Genomic DNA, 20,012 nt, shown 5'->3' with positions numbered 1-20,012 from the left:
ACCCAAGTGAAGATGTGGTGCACGTATTAAGCCATGTATCCAGTGTTCTCCCCAGCCCTGTTTAGCTGGGTGCACCACCTGGCACTTTTCAGTAACCACCCGGCTGTTTTTGGATGTGCTTGCCAGCCCACTGACTATTTAGGCTGGGAGGGGGTACAATATGAAAATTAGATCTGAACAAGCAGACCAAAGGCAATGTCCAGGAACCATCCATGTAAAGGATAGCGACAATGCCCGGATAACAGTGTAATGATATTTAGTGCTTCCGCTGCCTTCTACTTCCTGTATCAGAGAGCTGTCTCTAGAAAAGAGCAGCAGAGAAGTAAATGTGTGACTGACATACCATATTCACCAATTGCTGTTCGTGCCATAGATACATTCCCAGAGTACTTCTTTCATTTATTTACGGTTTAATTCAGTAGGGAAATGTACCCAACATGCAAAGGATTCTGTACGGATTTAAAATTGGCAGATCAGTCCTTAGCTCACTTGGCAATGGATTTTTTAGTAAAAGAGCCATCAGTGAATGGCTAGATAAAAATCAGGTAAAGTTTTTACAAAGAAAATAAGGCATCAGAAATTGTGTTTAGTTTTTATATATATTTATTTATGTCAAGCCAGAAATCTCAAGGCAGCTAAAGCTCCCCTTTAGTAATAATATAGATCTGTATTTAATTCATTACTGAGTCCCAACACCGGCTGCTGCCTTATTTACAAAGAAAGAAAGGAGTGAAGGGGAAAAAATTGTAAAAAATCTAAAATCGGTCACACTTTATAGAGGAAAGCAGCTGAAAACAAAACAAAAAAACAAAAAACACAGCCTCCACTTCTAGTATATGTCTCCGCTAAACACCCCATAATCCTTTTCAAAGCTAAACAAGGATTGTGGGAGTTTAGGAAGGTCATACAAGGAAAGGCTGCATGGAGCCTGCCGTAGGTGAATCAGGCCTTGCTGCTAGGACCCGGGGACGACCAGCGCTTAGGAGGTGAGCGAGGGGGCTGAAAATAATGAAAGGTGCCATCTGTCCCCAGGATCATTCAGAATGTAATCTGTTATAATTATTGTCACAGCCCAGTGGATATTTTATTATGCATAAAAGGGGGTAAAAGACAAAGCAACAGGTGCTTCACATAGAAACAGAAAACCTTTCACATGAAAACTACATGGCTGCCTCTGATGCCCACTTTCTGAAAATGACATTTCCCCAGCTATCAAGATGATGCCTCTGACTTTGCCAACGTGAAACAAATATGCAGATAAGGAGTGTTCACCTTACTTGTTTCCTATTTGCTCGAAGTAAATGACCCCACAAAAGGACTAAAGTCATAGGATCAGCATGATATGGTAATATAATTTCCAGAAGCTGGTTAGCATTTTTAGTTCTTTCTTTTAGAACACAAACCTTTTAAAGACAGGGACATATTGTGATAAGGTGATCTGTGCAGCAAAAAGATTTTGGTGCCAGCCAGCCCTAGGTGAGGGATGCACCGTGCACGAGACATCTTTTTGGGAAACACAACCTAGCACCAGCTAAGGCGGAAGACTGTGCGGTAAATGATCCTAAAGGCAGAGCATGAAAATGCAAGGATTGTTATAACGCAATCAATGCGGACTTAAGTGAAAACATCGCTAAAACAGAAAACCATGACCCTATGACCTGGCTACCAAGGGACTCCAAGGCACCCCATTCTTATTGTGACACAGGCCCTAAGGAAAACACTTTTTGTGACAGCATTGGTGCAGGCCATATAAAGGTTTCTAATCTGTAGTCAAATAACTACTGCTCTAGACTAGACTTTTAGTATGTATTTTCCAAGTTTCCTACCTGACCCCCCCCCCCCCCCCCAACTTCTCCAAAACATGTTATTCAGATAAAAGCTTATCCCCTCAACATTTTATTAAAAAGGTTCCCTGTGCATCACAAAGCCGCACAGTCTCCCCACACAACCTTTCCCAGACCCAGCTCTGGTCCTTCCTATGGAAAAGGCTGCCAGCCAATAGTTACAGTCTTTCCACAGGACTAAATAGAAGTTCTGCATTGCCCAAAGGGAAGATATTTAGTGGAGAGGATGGGCAAATCCCAGCAGCTGTCAACTCCATGGATGGTGGACAGGTATATTTACAGTTCGAATGGAAGATAGGGGCATCTTTTAAAGAATAACAGCACCAAAAATACAGTTATTCTTTAGGCTGTCACAAAAAAAAGGTCCCAGCTTTACAGTGATATATGTTATAATTACTGATCAGTGAGACAGACCGCATCACTTAATAAAGATAAAAGACATGCTAAAAACATGCCAAATAATGGGTATTTCAGAAAAAGGACACAGAGACAGCCTGGCTGTAGCATAATCCAGTCCCTGTGACACCTTATCGCTTATGTAGTAAAAATGCCAGCTCAATTTATGTAAAGCAGCAGTAACTGAACAGACTAAATCACAAAAATAGATAATTTTGTATATATTATAATTAAAAAGAAAATTAAATCGTTCCCAGGTGATGGCTTGGGTTCTCAGTCAGATGTCTGCGAGGGCAGGAATGTGTTAAGGTAAGTATTGTGTGTGGTTATTCTATCAGCCAGGTGGATCAGGAGCCCAGAATTTAAAACAAGGGGAAAGGGGGTGGAAAAAGCGCCCTGTTGCGTACCCTGATGGCAGGCATTGTATACCCGCTTAAACCTGTCTGGTACATAAAGGCATTAATGCTCCATATAGAGCAGTCTCCTCAGACCGTAGCCCCAGTCCCTCTACAAACAGTTTATCTGTAAGTTCCATTATAAAAGATTTAGGTTATGGAGGTCAAGACAACGCTCTCCAGTCCTCCACTTTCCCCTCCCCCCAAACCATTTGCTGCCATATGTGCTGCTGAAAATCCTTCATGTCCCAGAACTGGGTGGGACGGGGTGGATAAAGCTTTTTATTTGCTGAAGTTGGCAAAGTTTGCAAAGGCATCTTGTTTGGGAGGCATTGCTACAGGGGCCATTCCCACAGGCACCCCCATGGTGTTGGGCATTGCCATCATGCCTTGGTTCATCATTGGAGGGATTCCAGAAGTCATCATGTTGGGAACGCCCATAGTTCCTGGCATTGGGCTGGCCATCATGGGACTAGTTTGAGGTCGGATGGGCATCATGCCTGGGCTTCCACTAATGTTCATACTTGCAAAACTCTGTGGCAGCATCGTCATCGGCTGTTGTAAATCTACGGAAGAAGAAAACAAATTAATAAGAATTGCAGTCAGTCTTCCAAAGAGTAAAAAAAATTCGGCAAAAAATTCTCCCTCAGTGTGAAACTGCACTATAGGAACCAATTTATGGTTCATGTTCATCACCATGGAATCACTGAAGTATAAAATGCCACTGAGTTGTCCTGGCCACCAGAATAAACCAAATCTGAGATAGCTTCCAATGATATTGAAGACCTAACATTTTTGACATCCTGAAAATGTTGATTATGTTGAAACTCTCTCCTATCTAAAGACCTGGAACAAGAATGCAAATCTCCATATAGCTTACGTTTTTAAGTGAAATATTAAGGTTTCTTTTATGAAGCCACAGAATTCATGCTCACGGACATAGAATTAAACCCCATCACTAGATAATTTTAGCAAAATATTTAAAAAATTATAGTTGCATTTAATGCATGTTATTTACTTGCAACAAAAAATGTGTGGACAGCAAACCCAGAACAAACAGCCTTCATTCAAGTGAAGTTTTGCAGTATTTACCCCCCCCCCCTTCCTTTTATCACCCTACATAAAAAAATTATGTAGAGAGGAAGAAAATGATATGCAAGGAGGATGAAGGCAATGCTAGAGAACCAACTTTTTCTGGACTAGGAAAATATTCTAGTAAAGTAAAACAAGAAGTATTTAGGAAATAGTTCACTGGAAAAAAAAACACTGCAAAAAATGTTTTGTGCTTGTACCAGTACAAGATAACAGTGTCTTGAAAGTAAAGAAGGCAGAATATAATTTTATTTTGCATTGCTTTTGTTTCTCTTTTGTATTACCCTAAAAATGTTTAGGCTTAATTCATAATGTCAACCAAAAAAAAGTAAATTTATTTTTTTTTTTTTTTAAAAAAGACAGTAATTTCAGTCCAATGGTATTTTAACTCCAGAGCAGTAAGCCCAAGTGTGGCTCGAAAAAAAAAAAAAAAACCCTGAAAGCGGTAAAAAAAAAAAGTAGCTAAAAAAAATAGCCTACCTGGTTCCATTGGCATCCTCTGGCGTCCTGCCATCCTCTGGCCACGTCCTCTTCCTTGATCTGTCCCCCGGGAGTTCCCAGTGACGTTGGTGCGTACAGTCAATGCTAGGGGCGCGGCGGGAATATCAAATTATTTTGTATTGCATTCAATACAAAAAAACTGTATTGAATGCAATACAGTGGATTTATGTCTAAAAACAGTACATTGTCTTTCATGAAAATTTATTTTACAGTATAATATAATAGTATGAGTATATTAAAGTTTGAAACACAAAATCATGGCAAAGTTTATCATTAAATGTATTTTTTTTTATTTAATTTATTATTTTGCCATGATTTTGTGTTTCAAACTTCATTATACTAATACTATTATATTGTACTGTAAAATAAATTTTCATGAAAGACAACGTACCGCTTTTAGACATAAATCCAGACAGAAATGGACCGCCCAGGAGGTTAATAGACAACCTTTTCCTTGTGTTTAAGCTTTGTGAATAAAACCCTCTAAGACACAAACAACCAACAACAATGCCATGTTCTAGTTCAAAGTTCCCAGAACCAAAGACAGCCCACTAGAGCTAGAAACTCAAGCTGCATACCATCACCGTTACTTTACTACACTCAACTCTAAGCAGATAGCTGAATTTGTTACTCAAGGAGGGGCACTTACTCTGCTGTTGCATCATTGCGTTAAGAGAGGGTTGAGCTGGTTTACAGGGCTGCATGCCTGGGATCAGGCTGTCCAGGGAGATGTTTACGCTAGGATCAGACCATGTGGATGGCAAAGTTTTTCCAGGAGTTTTGAGGTCTGTCCCAGATGTGGGGAGGGTGTTCTGTTTCTGGAGGGGCTGAGAAACAAAGTGTTACATTTCACATTAAAGCAAAGTATCTTCAGAAAAACAACAAATCTTTACAGCAGATGGGCAATTCATTTTCTCTACATTGCCTATTTCATGGCACTTCATACCAGAATGATGGAACTGATCTAATCCACCAAGTAAAATATACGTGGATGACGTCCCTGTTGGCAGCTGGGAGGAACACTAATTTCTAGTGTCACTTTATCCTAATTGGGCAGATTCACTTTGAAGTAGGTCTTGACCTTAAACTAAGCAATAGGCAATGTGTTAGTGCTCTAGTATATTATGGCATCTGGGTTGTTCACATAGATTACAAATTAATAGGCACCCATTTTCTTGGTAGCATTTGATGTGCCATCATCAGTTGCCTGAACCAGACTGGAACTCTGTGAATCATAGGAACCTTTTTGGTGGCTTAGTTATAAACTTATAATAAATTTGTATCAAATTAAAAATTACTTTGCTCGAAATTACACAGATCTTACCTGCGATCTTGACATGGGCAACGTCACGCCTACTGTGCTGGAGCTCATCATTGATAGATTCATGCTCTGGGATGTGGTCATGGTGGTATGTGAGGTCCCTAGGAGGTCAAAAAGGTCTGAGGGGGTGGAAGGAGCAGGGCTGATCTGAGGAGCAGCGCTAGTAAATAAGTCTGTACTTTGCTGAATCCCTACAAACAGATCTGTTGAGGGTGTAGATGGGGTGGGTGCTGGTTGGCTGAAAGCTGCCCAGTCTCCAAACTCTCCATTACCAGTTGCTGTGGGAGCTAAGGGGAAAAAAAAGTTGTAAAAATCTGGAACACAAAGAAATATCTGGAAAAAAAAATTTCTACCATAGAAAATTCTGCTTCACATATTTAGTATATATTGTCGAGCTATAAGCTATAAAACATATTCTTCCACAGGGTACCTGCACAAGAAACGTACTGGAAGACACTGATCTCTCCCAAGACAAGATTAAAGTGACATGTAGCACAATGATATACTGGGAAGATTACTTTTTGAGTTAACTTTATTCACATCCTTGGCTTTCATTTCTGAAAAGCTTTTTTTTGGCAAGCTAAGGCCTAATTTTGAAAGACTGCCCCTGATGTGACAAATTTCAACCAGTACAAAAGTGAGGGAAACAGAGACAGACAGCAATAAATGAATGAAATGGTTTAACCATTCCCCAGCTGTAGCAAAAAATGCTTTAAATTACAGCCTTATTCTCAGCAGAGGTTTTCCACTAGTCTCTTGTTCGGCTTAAAATGAAAGTATAAGTGGAGGGGTGTTGGTTGTATGAACAGGAAGGTTCTAACCCTAAAAAACTATAAATTAATTCATGACACCACTGCAGCACTCCGTAATGGAAATCCTATATCTTGCATGTCAGACATTCTCTAAAGCAAACCTATTATTAACAGTAAGTGACCAAGCTGACCAACATGCCTAATTATGGAAATGCGTTGGTCTACCTTTCACAACTTTAACCAGCTTTTTGCCTTGACTATTTTTACAATATCAGCATTAGTGAGGTGCAGTTTGCTGTGTGCAAATTCATCCCTCTTATACTTAAATGATTCCCTATGTGCTCCAAGGACACACTGATTCCCTGTATATGTTGTTTTGCTTTGCACATTGCATTGTGGGATGCATGTCCTGCTGGGGCTTGCTTAATGTTTAAAGTGGGAAAGGGGGGGAAGCAAACTGTCTTACTTACCTTGTGCAGCAGGAAAGACAGAAGTCTGAGCAGCATGTGAATTAAAATCAGCAAATTCATCAAAAGGATCTGAAGATGAACCTAAAACAGAGAAAAATAGGTTTAAAACTGGTAAAGGTCAAAGCAAAGTGATACAAAAAGAGAACTAAGAAAGGAACTTGAACACAATATTATCGCAAGATATGGATCCTTCCAAAGATGATTTTTTTAGACTTTTTGTAAACACATCCAAAATTCATAATTTAACAAACATACATTACATACATACATTTAAAAAAAAAATATAATGGAACATAGCGTTCACCACAAGATAAATACAATAATGGATGGACAATACGGACACAAAACAGCCTCCCTCCCCCCTTCCCACAACCGAATAAAACACAGTAAGTGGCCCTCAGTTGCTCAGATCCGCACTTGCTGTGACCGTCCTGTCAGCACAGCTGGCTGGGCAGGTGGTGCCATAACATCTGCCCAGCACTCAAATATCCCCAAAGACCGCTTTTGATACCTGGCATAATGCCCAGGCTGCCACAACTCTACAAGAAATTCCAACCATCTGGCACTGCCAATCGGACAGGACATAAAATGGTTCTGCTTGGGAGATCACCAGGGGCCAAGTACCAAGATACAAAGGACCAAGAATTGAACAAATATTTCTGTATTATTTTCTGCAACAAACTTAATTTTATTTGCTAAAACTAAGAAATCTTTAGATGTACGCCTACATAGTTTATGTTTGTTTTGCCACAACATAAGCCTAACGGACCTATAAACTTTCTATGTGGTATGAAAAAAAAAACATGTATCCCACACCATGATTATTAGGCAGCAACCTAAACAGTAAACAGAAGAATAGGATTCCTACACTGCTGTCCCCTCATTCTATAGAGGTGCTCAAAAGCATATCAGATCCATAGCAGTTTGTTTCACATATAACTGGTACCAGCGATGGATTGCACATTAGAAGACTAGAGGTATCTGCTCCTATAGGCTGCATGGTTAAACTGATACATGGTTTAAACTGAAGGAAAATAGTATATCACCTGCAAAGTCCTTACATGTGATGTCAGAAGTTTAATTTTTTACCTCTTTATTTTTACCTGGTATGCAGACAGTAATACACTATGTCCAAGGGTGGCAATTCTTACTCACTGTACTGCATCTATGAAAGGGCAGTGCTGTCACCCTAGAACAAAAAATTCTACGATGACTGTACACCGCCTCCACTTAGCACCCTAACATAGGCAAAAGTGTCCTTATGAAGACGTTTGAGAAAAGACTTCAGGGCGTACAGGAACTTACAAGATCAGTGAATCTTAACGGATACAACAAAATGTTTTCAATTATATATGTAACAAACCAAAAAGCCAAGGAAAGTTCCTTGTGAAGGCTTACTTGAGAACCAACAAATGCTTCATTATTGTACTTTTATCTAATTAAATAGAATTTTCAGTTGTATTTTAGAGTATTTCTCCAAGAAAATCTTGGAGCTCTATTTATAAAACAGGGAATGTTACATTCACTCAAACATTTCTAGGTGGAGCATTAACAATGAACACATGGACAAGCCCTTTTTATAAAAAGAGCCATATAAGACACTGCAAATAACATCTTAGTACTGATATAAGAAACAAGTTCATATTTCTATTAGATAAATACCAAGATTTATTTTCTAGAATTCCCATTCAGTGATCAGGTGCATTATATATATAACAAGTGTGAGCATCCATGACATTTGGCCTTTGTGGGCCTGGTATACTTATCAATGGACTGGTTTAGCCGACAGGTGATATTATTGGAATTGCCCAAAAGTCATTTCTCCAACTAGAAAAACTTATTTGAAAACTTTTTGATTTCACGTTGTCTTAAAGTATGTAATGTCACTACATTGCTGTACTACAAACAGATATCCTTATCAATGAAATAACTGCCAGCTTTATGAATTTGCTCTTATTATCAAATGTATCTGTTCCTTTCTTGATTACAATATGACAGTTAATGGTATGCAGGATATTACATACAGCACAGCGTACACAAGATTTTCTTTTATACTCTGCTTTCCCCCCAATTTATGTCAGTGGTCAAAGTACCTGCTGTCTGTCCTGAATCAAATAGTAAATCCACCAGGGCACTGGATGACTTTTTGTTTGAGTCACTGGTAGCCTGTAGAGACAATGAAAAACTGTAAGTATACAGTCAACTGTTCAAGAATACAAGCAACCCTTTTGGTTGTGTTCTTAAGTGTGTACAAGATCAATAACAGTTTTAAAGAAAACACATAGCTATAAAGTTGGTTGAAGATACCTTAAAATGCCAATAATTGTTTACACCCATTTACATTACAAAACAGGCTCATGGAAGTTTCTAGCTAATATTTTATACAGGGTCAATGAAAGAATTAAACAGATCTGACGTTGGCCTAAACCCACTGATTGTGCATAAGCCCAATGAGACCCTTATGATTATAGTTTGTGATTGATTGAGATTGCACTAAGTTGTCTGCTCAAGCAACCAATCACCCAACAGAAAAGAAAGCTATGGATAGAACTACTAATATGGGGATTAGACAGTGCTGTAACATCTAACATTTGAATAAACTCTCCTTCTGCTGTTCCAAGTAATTTACAAGTTTTCCAGCCTTGTGCACCTAATAGCAATGTACTTAAAAGGCATTTCATCACCAGGCAAGTTGCCTGAGGCCCATGGCACATCACCACGCTTAGTCCCAAAGATACTAGCAACAACTATGGCTTCAATCCTAACATTTTTTAAACTAGTGGAGGTCCTGTCTTTGAAAGAAAAAGAAAATTTCTATACATTGTTTTGCATGTAAATTTGTTTATATTTTTGTCCTGTAATTCTTAGGAATTACTCCCGGGTATGAGTAAGTTTGAAAAACAAATCATAAATTATAATACAATAAATAATTATAATGATTAAATATGACTAATAATTAAATATTATAATAATACATTTAATTTATTAATTAAAAAAAAACCAAGCATTTAAAAAAAATTAAATTTGTCCAAACAAGGGTACAATAATAGATAAGCTTATGAATTTATTTATTATGACTATCACTGTGATCGATATGTTAAAATCAGATTGCAATGTAATCTGCTTTAAAATTTCCCGCCAGGCCATGCCTCCCCAGCATACCAACGCATCACATCGATCAAGCCGAGGATGTGATGCAGAAGCCGGGTGGGGATCACTGGAGGACGCCGCTGAATTGTGGGGAGCAAGTAAGATTTTTTTAATGCTACCCCGAGTGTGGCTCAGGGTTACCGCTTTTGGTACATAAAATTCACCCTAAGCCACAAGCAGGAATACAGCCAGGGGGTTAACATGTTTTCTGAGCTTATCTTAGTAATGGAAATATCTTAACAGATTTAGAATGATATTGCCATTAACATGGAACCTAGAACATTGGCTGTTCTTTAACATGGCTGCTTTCTGCCATCATCTGCCTACCACCAGTAAAGATGATAGTACAGACCACCCCTGTTCCATGGACAGTACCCTCCTTATCTTGTAACTTTCATGAATGAAATATTGACAGCTTCCTATGATACTGAGTAGCATCAGCTATGGCAAGTTCCCATTAGAATAGAAATTAGGTGAAATCCTCCATCACTCCATGGATCCCTTTGCTTATTCTTTTCTATGTTCAGTGCTAAGTGCCAAAGAAAACATCCAGTACTTCCAACTATGAATAGGTGTGTGACATCCCTGTGCCACTGTGCATCATGTGAGTTCATTGCCCTGTATAACATAATGTGAACTTTACACAAGATTTTACCTCACTCCTGGAGGAAGACATGATCAGCAAGGAAACAAAAATATGGTATTTGTTGCTGGTAAGGACTAAGGTGAACCTGATGCTTTGTCTTTAGGCAAAACAAAGATTTACTTAAATGTGTACATCAACTGCAGAGAAGTACCACTGCTTGAAGTGAAGTAAACTTTTGCATTGAAAAACTAGAAGAGCCTATACAGTGGTGAGTAGACTGAAAATAGAAGGAAGGTAAGTGCAGAGCTTAAATGGACAATGTACACATTTATTTTAATACACAAGACAAAGTATAACAGACCTTGGATGTAGCGGGCAGGCTGGAAGTTGACGCAAGCTCTGGACTGTCTTTGTCTCCAGTGTAGTGTGCAGCTGCTCCCAGATCGATGGTTTTGGATGGATTTCCTGTACGTTTGTGACGGGTGGTGGTGGTCTCTGTGGCCTGAGTGATATGAATGTGCTTGGTGGTAACAGTTTCTTCTTCATCTTTAAATTCTGACTGCTTACCACGGTTTGCTTTTCTTTCTTCTTCACTGTCACTAGAAAGTGGTGACAAAACCTGATGCTGAACACAGTAGGCAGAGTCTAGATTTAACTATTATGTAAGGGAAAAGAAGGCTAGTTCCAAGAGAGACCAGGCTTGTGTCAACTTGGCCAGAAGTCAAGGCCAAATGTTCAGCCTGGGTTTCTTTAAAAAAAATAGCTATTCTCATGCCTCTAACAAGCTTATAAAGTTTCAGTGAATAGGCAGATCAGCTTTTTTTGGGGCTTTTAAACCTTACAAAGGTTCACCTTAATATTTAATGCCTGGAATATGTAGATCTTCCTTACCTGCCCCGCTCAGGGGAGTCTTCCCTGTCTTTCCTCCGGAACTTGTTGATTGTGTCATCTATAGTACTTCCAATCTTATCACTTATCTCCCCCAGCTTGTCACTGAATGGGAAGCCTGTCTTACTCTTATCCCAGTCCTCGTCCCATTTAGATCTAGGTTCTGGATCATATCGGTCACCTGTAGAATATTCAGCACACAAGTTAAAGCCTCAGCAAATCATAATCCCTTTTTTACCCAGATGCTTGATGATACATATTATTCATTTGAATCAGCATGAAGAGAGTTAGGAACAACATAGGAAGCACACCAGAATACCATGTTCAGAGAAAAAGAAAAGAAAAAGTAATCGTCCCAATGCATGGATTAGGTGGAAATCAATGATCAATACACCAATTAAGAAAAGAAATTACAAGAATTAGTTTTTACTAATTGCCAGAAAGAGCAAGGCCCTTAACCTTAACAAAGAACTATAGGCCCCAACAAGCCATGACAACCTTTGATTGTCAATGCTTATTGGGGAAGTGTAGTTCAAAATGAGCGATATACAGGAATACGCACATTAACTTTTAGTGTGTTCTATACATTCCTTGTTTATAAGGTTTTCTTTGAGAGACCATGCTAGGGCGGTAAAGACAGAAGGAGAGTGGCTTCACCTTGGTTGTCTATCCCTTCATGTCAAGTAAAAGTTTTGATGATAGGTCCACTTTAGGAAAATCATATACATTGAGTGATGATGGCAAACACACTGCAAATTAGATTTTGGGTTTACATATAATTGCTGACCGCACTATAGAACCTGCTACTGGGGACCTTCTAAGTGCTGGTTTTCAGGCTGTCTATAGCTTTAGCCATTGAAGGCACAACTTCTGATTCACAGTTATTGCAGGTCAGTGACTTGTATGAAAGCCACTAGAGAAGCATGACAGCCAGCCAACTAGCATTCCATAAAAAGCAAGGTAACAGCAATAGAAGCTTCCATATTGTTCTTTGTAAAGGTTTTGTTCGACTCCCAGGAGAATCTTTCCAAGACACTAGGCGTGGGGAATAGGTAGAGGAAAATATAAGCATCTGTAATATGATTAAAGCTTATAATTTACACACTTATTTTCTCTACTTCATACACATCACATATATATACACAAGAGGGCCATTGTCTTTCAAATCTAAAAAATTGTTTGATTGGAGAAAAAAGAAGAGGAATGAGTAGATAGGACAGAGCGGTACAGATGCAGCAACCCGTGTCTGTACTGCACAGACGGCGGGTACAGATAGACACAGCAAGTTGGGATAGCGAAAGCTCGAGTGGCATACTGAAATGGAAGACCTGGAGGATTGTTTGGCATGTCTTCCAAAGACTGTAAATGTAAACAGTGGGTCTTTTTTGGGTCTGGTAAATACACCAATGAAAGTGTTTTGTTATATCAGTAAAGAAATCTCATGTGCTAATTTCCAGTGCTCTCTTCCTTTGTTATCAGTTACATGGTTTCACACTATTTCTGAGGTCTACAGGACACTTGCCTCTTTGTTGTGGAGAAGGGGAACAATGTTTTAAAATTTTATGGAAGTCCCCATTTTTATTTTGATTTCACATTCAGCTGGGAATGCTTCCTAACAACTTTCAGCGGATGGGCATGCTCCCTGCCATTTACTAGAACAAAACTCTGCCACTTGTTACCGCAAACAGCAGAGAGAACACCTATCGGTTGAAGGTTGTTGGGGAGCGCTTCTGGATGAATGGGCTAAAGATAAAATCTTTATCCTGGAGTGTTAGGTTTGGTTCACAAATGAAGGTAAAAACTTCCTGTTTTTGAACTGCAGAAATTGGGGCCAGTGAGTTTTTTTTAAGGTAGTAACTAAGCACATAAACCAAAACAGCTTGCACTATGAAAATAAATCTACCGATTACCTTTTTACACATTATAAAATAGGACTGTACAGAGTTACAGGATCAGGGAATGTCAGAAAATAGACACAGATGTGTGCAAATCTCACAAATAACTGAGATATGTTCCCTGCACACATTACAGCTTAATAAAAACAGATTATAAACAAACATTAGGGAAGATTATGCATGGATATACTACACCACCATCAAATAATAATGAGAGCAGCTAGCAATTCCTCTGGCTAGAGAAGGCATTGCTGTAAACAAGTGATTTACAATTCAAAACACTTTCCATAAAGATGGGAAAAATATTTCCAGCAAAAGGATAAAATATCTTTATTCTGGCTTTATTCCCAATGAAAGGACTATTTACCCACAGAGGTGGTCATGTGACATATGAGGCGCTTAGCGTTTGCTCCAGAACAAGAGGTTCCGGGAAGCAGCAATAAGCAATCCGGGACAGGTGGCTATTACAGTGCAAATATGAAGGTTGAAGTTTATTTGCCAACTTATTTAAAAAGTTCTCTAAATTTATTAACCAAATAAAGGGTAAGATTTATACTACATTTTGAGTTCCTGCTCAGTAAACAGAGCCCCACTTTAATACATCAGGATGGTTTTCCATTGCTGTATGCCAACACAATGCCAAGCTATAATCACTGAATGCCATCAGCCTCGCCATGTGCAGTACAAACACAGTACTCACCGTATCTGAACCCCCCTGAACTCTCTGAGGACACGCCAATGTATTTGTCTTTGTTCTTCTTGGCTTTCTTGCGTTCTTCTCGAAGGCGGTCATCATCTTGGACAAACTCCACCATTTCCTTCACCTTCTGCCGGATGTTGATGCCTTGGTCTTTACCATTTTCATCTGAAAAACAAAGGAATATAAAGCCATAAGGACTCTATGAGATTCTTTAATATGACATTAGCCATGGTGTAAGAAGCTTGTAAATGTGGGCAATGGTCAGGATATGAAAGGTCTTAACTCTGTAGCTACAGGCTTTGTGAAGCAATTCAAAACATTTTTGAGGCACTGAAATCACAGCTCCTTTTTCCGACAGAAGGGATGTCACAGCCTACCAAGCTGTTAGAAACAGATCTATACTTCACAAAAAATTACTTTACATGCAGACCAATAAGAGTTTATTTTAATGCATCATGGCCACAGGTGAACTCTAACGCTACGGCATGACGGTGGAATGGAAAAAACAGATCACCGTGATATGGTATGCACATAAAGAGACACCATTACACTTTTCTTTTAAAATAAACCTGCATGGAACTGCTACTGAAATTGCTAGTTGTCATGGTGACATTTTGACAAATTTGTTTGCACTATTTTCATCTATATACATTTGCTAAGTATTAGATTGGACAGAGCAGGGGGTAAGATGGATCACTGCAGAGAGACTACTGTTCAACACAGAGCAAGGGTCCTTCTCTACAGCATGCTGGCAGGGGACAGGCTTTTCTACTCAAGGCTACTTTTAAAATAACATGGACTGTGAAGAATAAGAACACCTTTGGTTCAATGGACCTAGAGCATACTTGGACTATTTAAACTGGAAATTTACTATAACTTTAAAAATAAGAAAATTGAAATGAAGCTAAAAAAAAAAAAAAAAAAAAATAGAATGGCAAAATATACTTTACAAACTTTCTGATCCTCCACCTCGTTACTACACTTCCATTACCATCTTCAGGAGAGACACAGAGTGTCAGCGCACACAAAGGGCAAATTAACACGTTTAACTGGGCACACAACACACCGAGCGCTCCGTCTGCTTCTAATTGCAGATAACCTGGCTGCAAAACACCCAGCCACTTCTCCTGGGTTGTGTATTATTGCCTTGGCCGCCTCCTTTCGAAGCAAACTATTTTCTTTATTATTTAATGCATTCAAAACACACCCTGGCTTTCCTTTGCACAGTAAATAGGACTTGGCGCAGGCTAGAGGGATAGGGAGAGAGAATAAACCGAGCTTCAAACGGCCGTGCTTGTGTGTTGGAGGGCCGACCTTTTTCCCGGTGTATAATTAAAGCCCTGTCTTTTCTTTCTGCCGCCACAGGGGACCAGCCGCTGGTGCATATTTTAATATAAACCCGTGCCGCTCGTGTTGTGCTTGCTGGTGTTGTTATTAGCTTTCTCCTCTCGGCAAAAGTTCTTCTCCACGCTAATTAATACTCTAGGGCCCCGTGTCTTGGAATCTGTTCTTCATACAGCCTGCAGCGGCTCGGGCCCAATTAGGCCTCGGCAGCCTGTGAAGACGTTTGGGTGACTGACAAGTCCAACAACCGCTTTAATTTGCCTCCCCCCAACAATTTTTTTTCTTCTTCTTCTTTGCTAATACTCACCTACAAAGTGGTAATTTTCCAAGGATCGCAAGTCATAAATGTGCTCCCTGGCGCTTGTGACGACCCGCTCTGCTCCGTTCCGTATGAGGTACGCCAGCAGCAGCAAGGACTGCATGAAGAAGAGAGAGAACAGAGATGTGAATGCAAGTCATTCTCACCACAGAAATTAAAACTTCATGGTAGTAAAGTGTTAAAATGATAAAAAAAAATGTAACTCTAAAAAGATATAAAGATACAACTTAATGCAGTTCTGAAATGTATCATTAAATGGTTTTAAATTCAAGCAGCACAAGTTTCTGAATTTGACCCAGCCCAGCCTTTTGTAGTCCCTGTACAGGTGGGCTGGAAAGAAAAAGCAGTACAAGGAGGCCAATAAGTGCTCACATGGACCATCATGATAGGAAATGAAAGATTTGTAGAGATATTAGTTCATCACTGTTCAGAAACTCTGCCAGGTCCAAAAAAATCTGGGCTCAGAAGAAGAGGGTTGAATGATGCTGGCCATCAGACCGGGGACATCTAGCTGCAGTACACACACTTTGCCCAAATTATCGTGCACATAAATTGCAGTCTGCTTCCTTCATGTCAGGGACAACTACTTCCTCTTTTCTAGTCCTGGTGTCATTCAGACAAAATTACCAGATAATCTCCATATCGGAGTGAATAGAAACCTGACACAAATTTGAACTCTTTCACACTTCAAAACTATGAGAAGAGAGGAAGATGACTGTATGTAGGGTTTTGCAAGATTCATTGCAAGTACATATCTGTTAACACACATACAAAAACCAATATATATTAGGGGTTAAATGGCACCCCTTCAACAGGATTTCATACATTTAGTGTTTTCCCCAGCCCCTTTTAACCGGGTGCACAACCCAGCACTTTTCAGTAACCACCCGGCTGTTTTTGGGTGGTTACTTAAGAGCCGGGTCACAATACACTTGCCTACAATTTCTTCCCAACCAGCTTAAAAAAATCTCTGGGTTGAACACTACATTGGGAAGACAGAAATAGCATTATGTAAAAAATGCCAATAAGATCAAAAGATGTGGACTTGGACTGTAAAATTAAACTTCACACAGATAGAAATCCCAGCAGAGAACAAAGATTTTAATATAACGTGATGCTGAGAGTTCCCCACACAAACCAGCATCTGCAGTGATGCCATCATCTCTTAAACCTATCTGAATCATTCTTTACCCATGGTCTTGCACTCGCTTGGTCCTTATTTTGTATATCTCACCTGCAACACCACCTTATGGTAAGCTACCAGACCAAGGAAGAAAAGTGTTGGAACATGCATATAAATATAGATGAGCATCAGATATGGAACAATGGCCATTTGTCATGACTATTAGATAGAATTAAATATCATAATAGCCCATAGGAAGTGACAATTGTACCATACTACATGCACGGGTCACCTACACTATCCCTCTAGTACAAAATACAAATCTGGCATTTGAGCACTGAGCAGCTAAAATAACATTTGATTTCCAGACTTATTTTAGCTCCCCAAAACCAGGATGGATTGCAAGTAGGGATTGTGTGTATGTGGAGAGTCCACACAAGCCATTAAATGTAAATTATAGAGCAGGTCATACTTCCAGTTGACTCTTGGAGTAAACACAAAGCACATGACTTCAGACAAGTGTGTGGGATCTGAGCTGGAGCATGTATTTCCGTATGCTTCTTAATCAACACACAGATGGAAAGAGGGAGGACTGGTTTTCTGCAGATGGTATAAATACATCTCTATATGATGTGCACAGTACTGAAGGTCAAAACAGCAATAACTACACTAAGGTCAGAAATAAATTGTGGTAATGTAATGGTATTTGGTTTTTCTTTAAGGACCAAATAAAGATCTACTTATTTTAGCTTTTTATAGACCTGTGCCCTCACATGTTCTGATATGTGATTAACTTTAGCTTGGAAATGCTTTAAAATGCTTTTTTACACTCCGTTGCTTCTGGTGACACTGCAGTGATCTGCACTAATAGAGTTATCCTAAATTAGGGTTCTTGGGGGGGAAAGTGTACTTGTAATCTAAATGTTTATTGGGAAAACAAATAATGGATACAAGTAGAAACTAAAATAAAAGGCAATAGGTTTGTAAATGTAGGAAAAATATATATTTTTTTTCTACAAGTATGACCTCTCTTTAATTTCCAAACCAGCCAGTTTAATTAAACATTTTGAGACTGGCCTGCTAACCTTACCACAATTCCATGCTTTACTGCCCACACAAAGGGTGGTGCTTGGAACCAGATTGGCTAAACGATAAATGCTTCAATAACAACACTTTATATAAAAATGAAATGCCAGAAAAACCTTTAGACTACAAAATACATACATACATGCTTTTTGTTTGCTCAATTTACTCATGAAAGAATTTTGTTATCCGGTAAATAAGATTAAATGAAGTTAAAATTATTAAAGATCTATGTAAATGTAATTTTCATATTGGGAAAAAATTACAGTAGATACATTTCTGGAACATGACAACTGTGACATCTGAATAATGCACTAAAAAGCGAGGTTACTGCACTGCTGTTGCATTTGGCCCCTTTTAAGTCAGTTTCACTCTAGTAGGGCCAATTATCTATAAATAGGCAGGTTGGGGGATCAAAGTGCCCTAGGCTTTTAGGGTCACAGATTGCCAAAACAGTAGGTAACTATGCAAAGACTGAAAATGATGCTTGGCAATATTATAGACTAGATAAAATTTGCTTTTCTCTATTGCTGTTTTGTAAAGAAAATCCTAAATTTCTTTTTTTCTGCAAATAAACCAACACCTACCTATAGAATGAAAGGCCAGACAGAAGTACGATTGTAAAAAGGCCATGATAGGGTTATTACAGAGCTCTTGTAAAATTGTGCCTAAGGATCTCTACATATCAGTGGGGATGGGCAAATCTACTGCAGATAAAATAGCCAAGAGAAATAAAGCAGATATGAAGATATAAATATCTAAGACAATGTCCTTGTGTACACATACAAAAAAGTAGAGCAAACTTTAACAGCCTCTAAGAGGAACTGGTACAGAACATAAAGTTGCCAGTGTTCAAAGCCTGATACCAGCAGCCATATTTTTATGGTTCCTGATTACAGAAACTGAGATTTCACTGCTGGGGTATAAAAAAAAAAAAAAAAAAAAAAAAGAAAAAACAGAGGAAAATGTTAGTAATAAAGGAGAGAGCCTGGATGAGCCTGGCAGCAAATCCTCAGAAGACAGACTGGATGTATAACTAGGGTGTGTAAAGGCATTAAATATTAACAAGTACAGATCTCTGGGGATTGCAGGGAGAGAGCATACGCTGAACCCTGCAGGCTCCAATACCTCCTGCTTCTCTTCACCTTGAGCAGCAGATCATCTGCTATATAACACAGATCAAATCAGAAAGGGGGCCTGCGTACACATGAATACCCCCCTCCCATGATCAAATATCTCAACAGAATTATTTACCCTTCAATACAAATATGAGAAAGCTAACTCTTCCCGACTCATACGAGTATAAAATGTCTAACCCATTACCACGTTATTAAACAGAGCTTTTAGGGACGTAGTGCTGCCATGCAAAAGATTTCTTTCCCTCCAAACAGCCTGTCCTAAAGACTTCACAGGAAGGGATGAGAAACCTCATCAATGGACCCAAAAGCTACAAATTGCTCATCACTCAAGGAACCCCTAGCAACCTCTGGAGGAATCCTGGTTGAGAAACAACGGCCTCGATTAATCTTCAGAATAAGCGGGAGGTGATAATGGAATTGATTTATGAATGTTAAATATGTATTATTCAATTCTTTCCCTGGTGAATGTTTCTTGTTTAAAGAAAAGAAAGAAAAAAATAATCAACAAATAAGGTGAAACATAAGACAGGAATGGTAGGAGCCACATTGTTCTGTGCAGGGATTTCCAAAAAAAAATATATAAAAGCAATAGGTCACTTAAAAAAGATCTTTGACAACAGCTGGCAGTCCTTCTGGATAAGATCAGACATATACCATACAGATCAGCCCAGTTCCAATACCTTGTAAACTCTGCGCCAGTTCTTCTTGTTGTCTTTCAGCATCCTCGTCCACAACATGTTCATCAGCTCTGGGAACTGCTCATACATGAACGTTGCCCTGCAAAGAAAATCAGAGGCAATAATTCCATTGCAATCATCTACACAAGCTCTAGATGGCAGCAGAGAACCTATACAAACTGAATACTTGCTAAATCTTATTTTTACAAGCTGTATTTCTTACAAATGCAGATCACTCAGCTAAGTGGCTTAACTGGGCACAAGTAGCAGTCACGGTCATGTGATTTGTACGATGAAACAGCACATTCCTGTAAGCTTACTAAAAGAAGTTGCAGCA

General features: G+C 39.1%; 1 protein-coding gene across 1 annotated transcript; it reads right to left on the bottom strand.

Moving 5' to 3' along the window:
• Positions 1-580: 580 nt before the first annotated feature.
• CLINT1 (clathrin interactor 1) lies at positions 581-19,793 on the bottom strand. Its single transcript, XM_072400435.1, has 10 exons — positions 19,679-19,793; positions 15,642-15,750; positions 13,991-14,155; positions 11,399-11,576; positions 10,869-11,106; positions 8,865-8,937; positions 6,772-6,852; positions 5,553-5,836; positions 4,878-5,055; positions 581-3,201 (listed from the first exon to the last, which is right to left on the bottom strand). Exons 1-10 carry the CDS (start codon positions 19,763-19,765, stop codon positions 2,918-2,920), a joined length of 1,677 nt encoding a protein of 558 aa, XP_072256536.1. The 5' UTR covers positions 19,766-19,793; the 3' UTR covers positions 581-2,917.
• Positions 19,794-20,012: the final 219 nt, after the last annotated feature.

The sequence above is a fragment of the Pyxicephalus adspersus genome, chromosome 2 (genome assembly GCF_032062135.1).
Source record: "Pyxicephalus adspersus chromosome 2, UCB_Pads_2.0, whole genome shotgun sequence".
In the NCBI taxonomy this organism is placed as follows: Eukaryota; Metazoa; Chordata; class Amphibia; order Anura; family Pyxicephalidae; genus Pyxicephalus; species Pyxicephalus adspersus.
This window is presented reverse-complemented; position numbering and strand designations above follow the sequence as displayed.

What these genes read in the sequence shown, in the direction of transcription:
- CLINT1 (XM_072400435.1), bottom strand. Translation starts at nt 19,765, where the DNA reads ATGTATGAGCAGTTCCCAGAGCTGATGAACATGTTGTGGACGAGGATG. An exon ending in GCCTGCCCGCTACATCCAAG is followed by an intron (nt 8,938 to 10,868) that starts GTCTGTTATACT and finishes TTGTCTCTACAG; the next exon opens with GCTACCAGTGACTCAAACAA. An exon ending in CGCAATGATGCAACAGCAGA is followed by an intron (nt 3,202 to 4,877) that starts GTAAGTGCCCCT and finishes CTTCTTCCGTAG; the next exon opens with ATTTACAACAGCCGATGACG.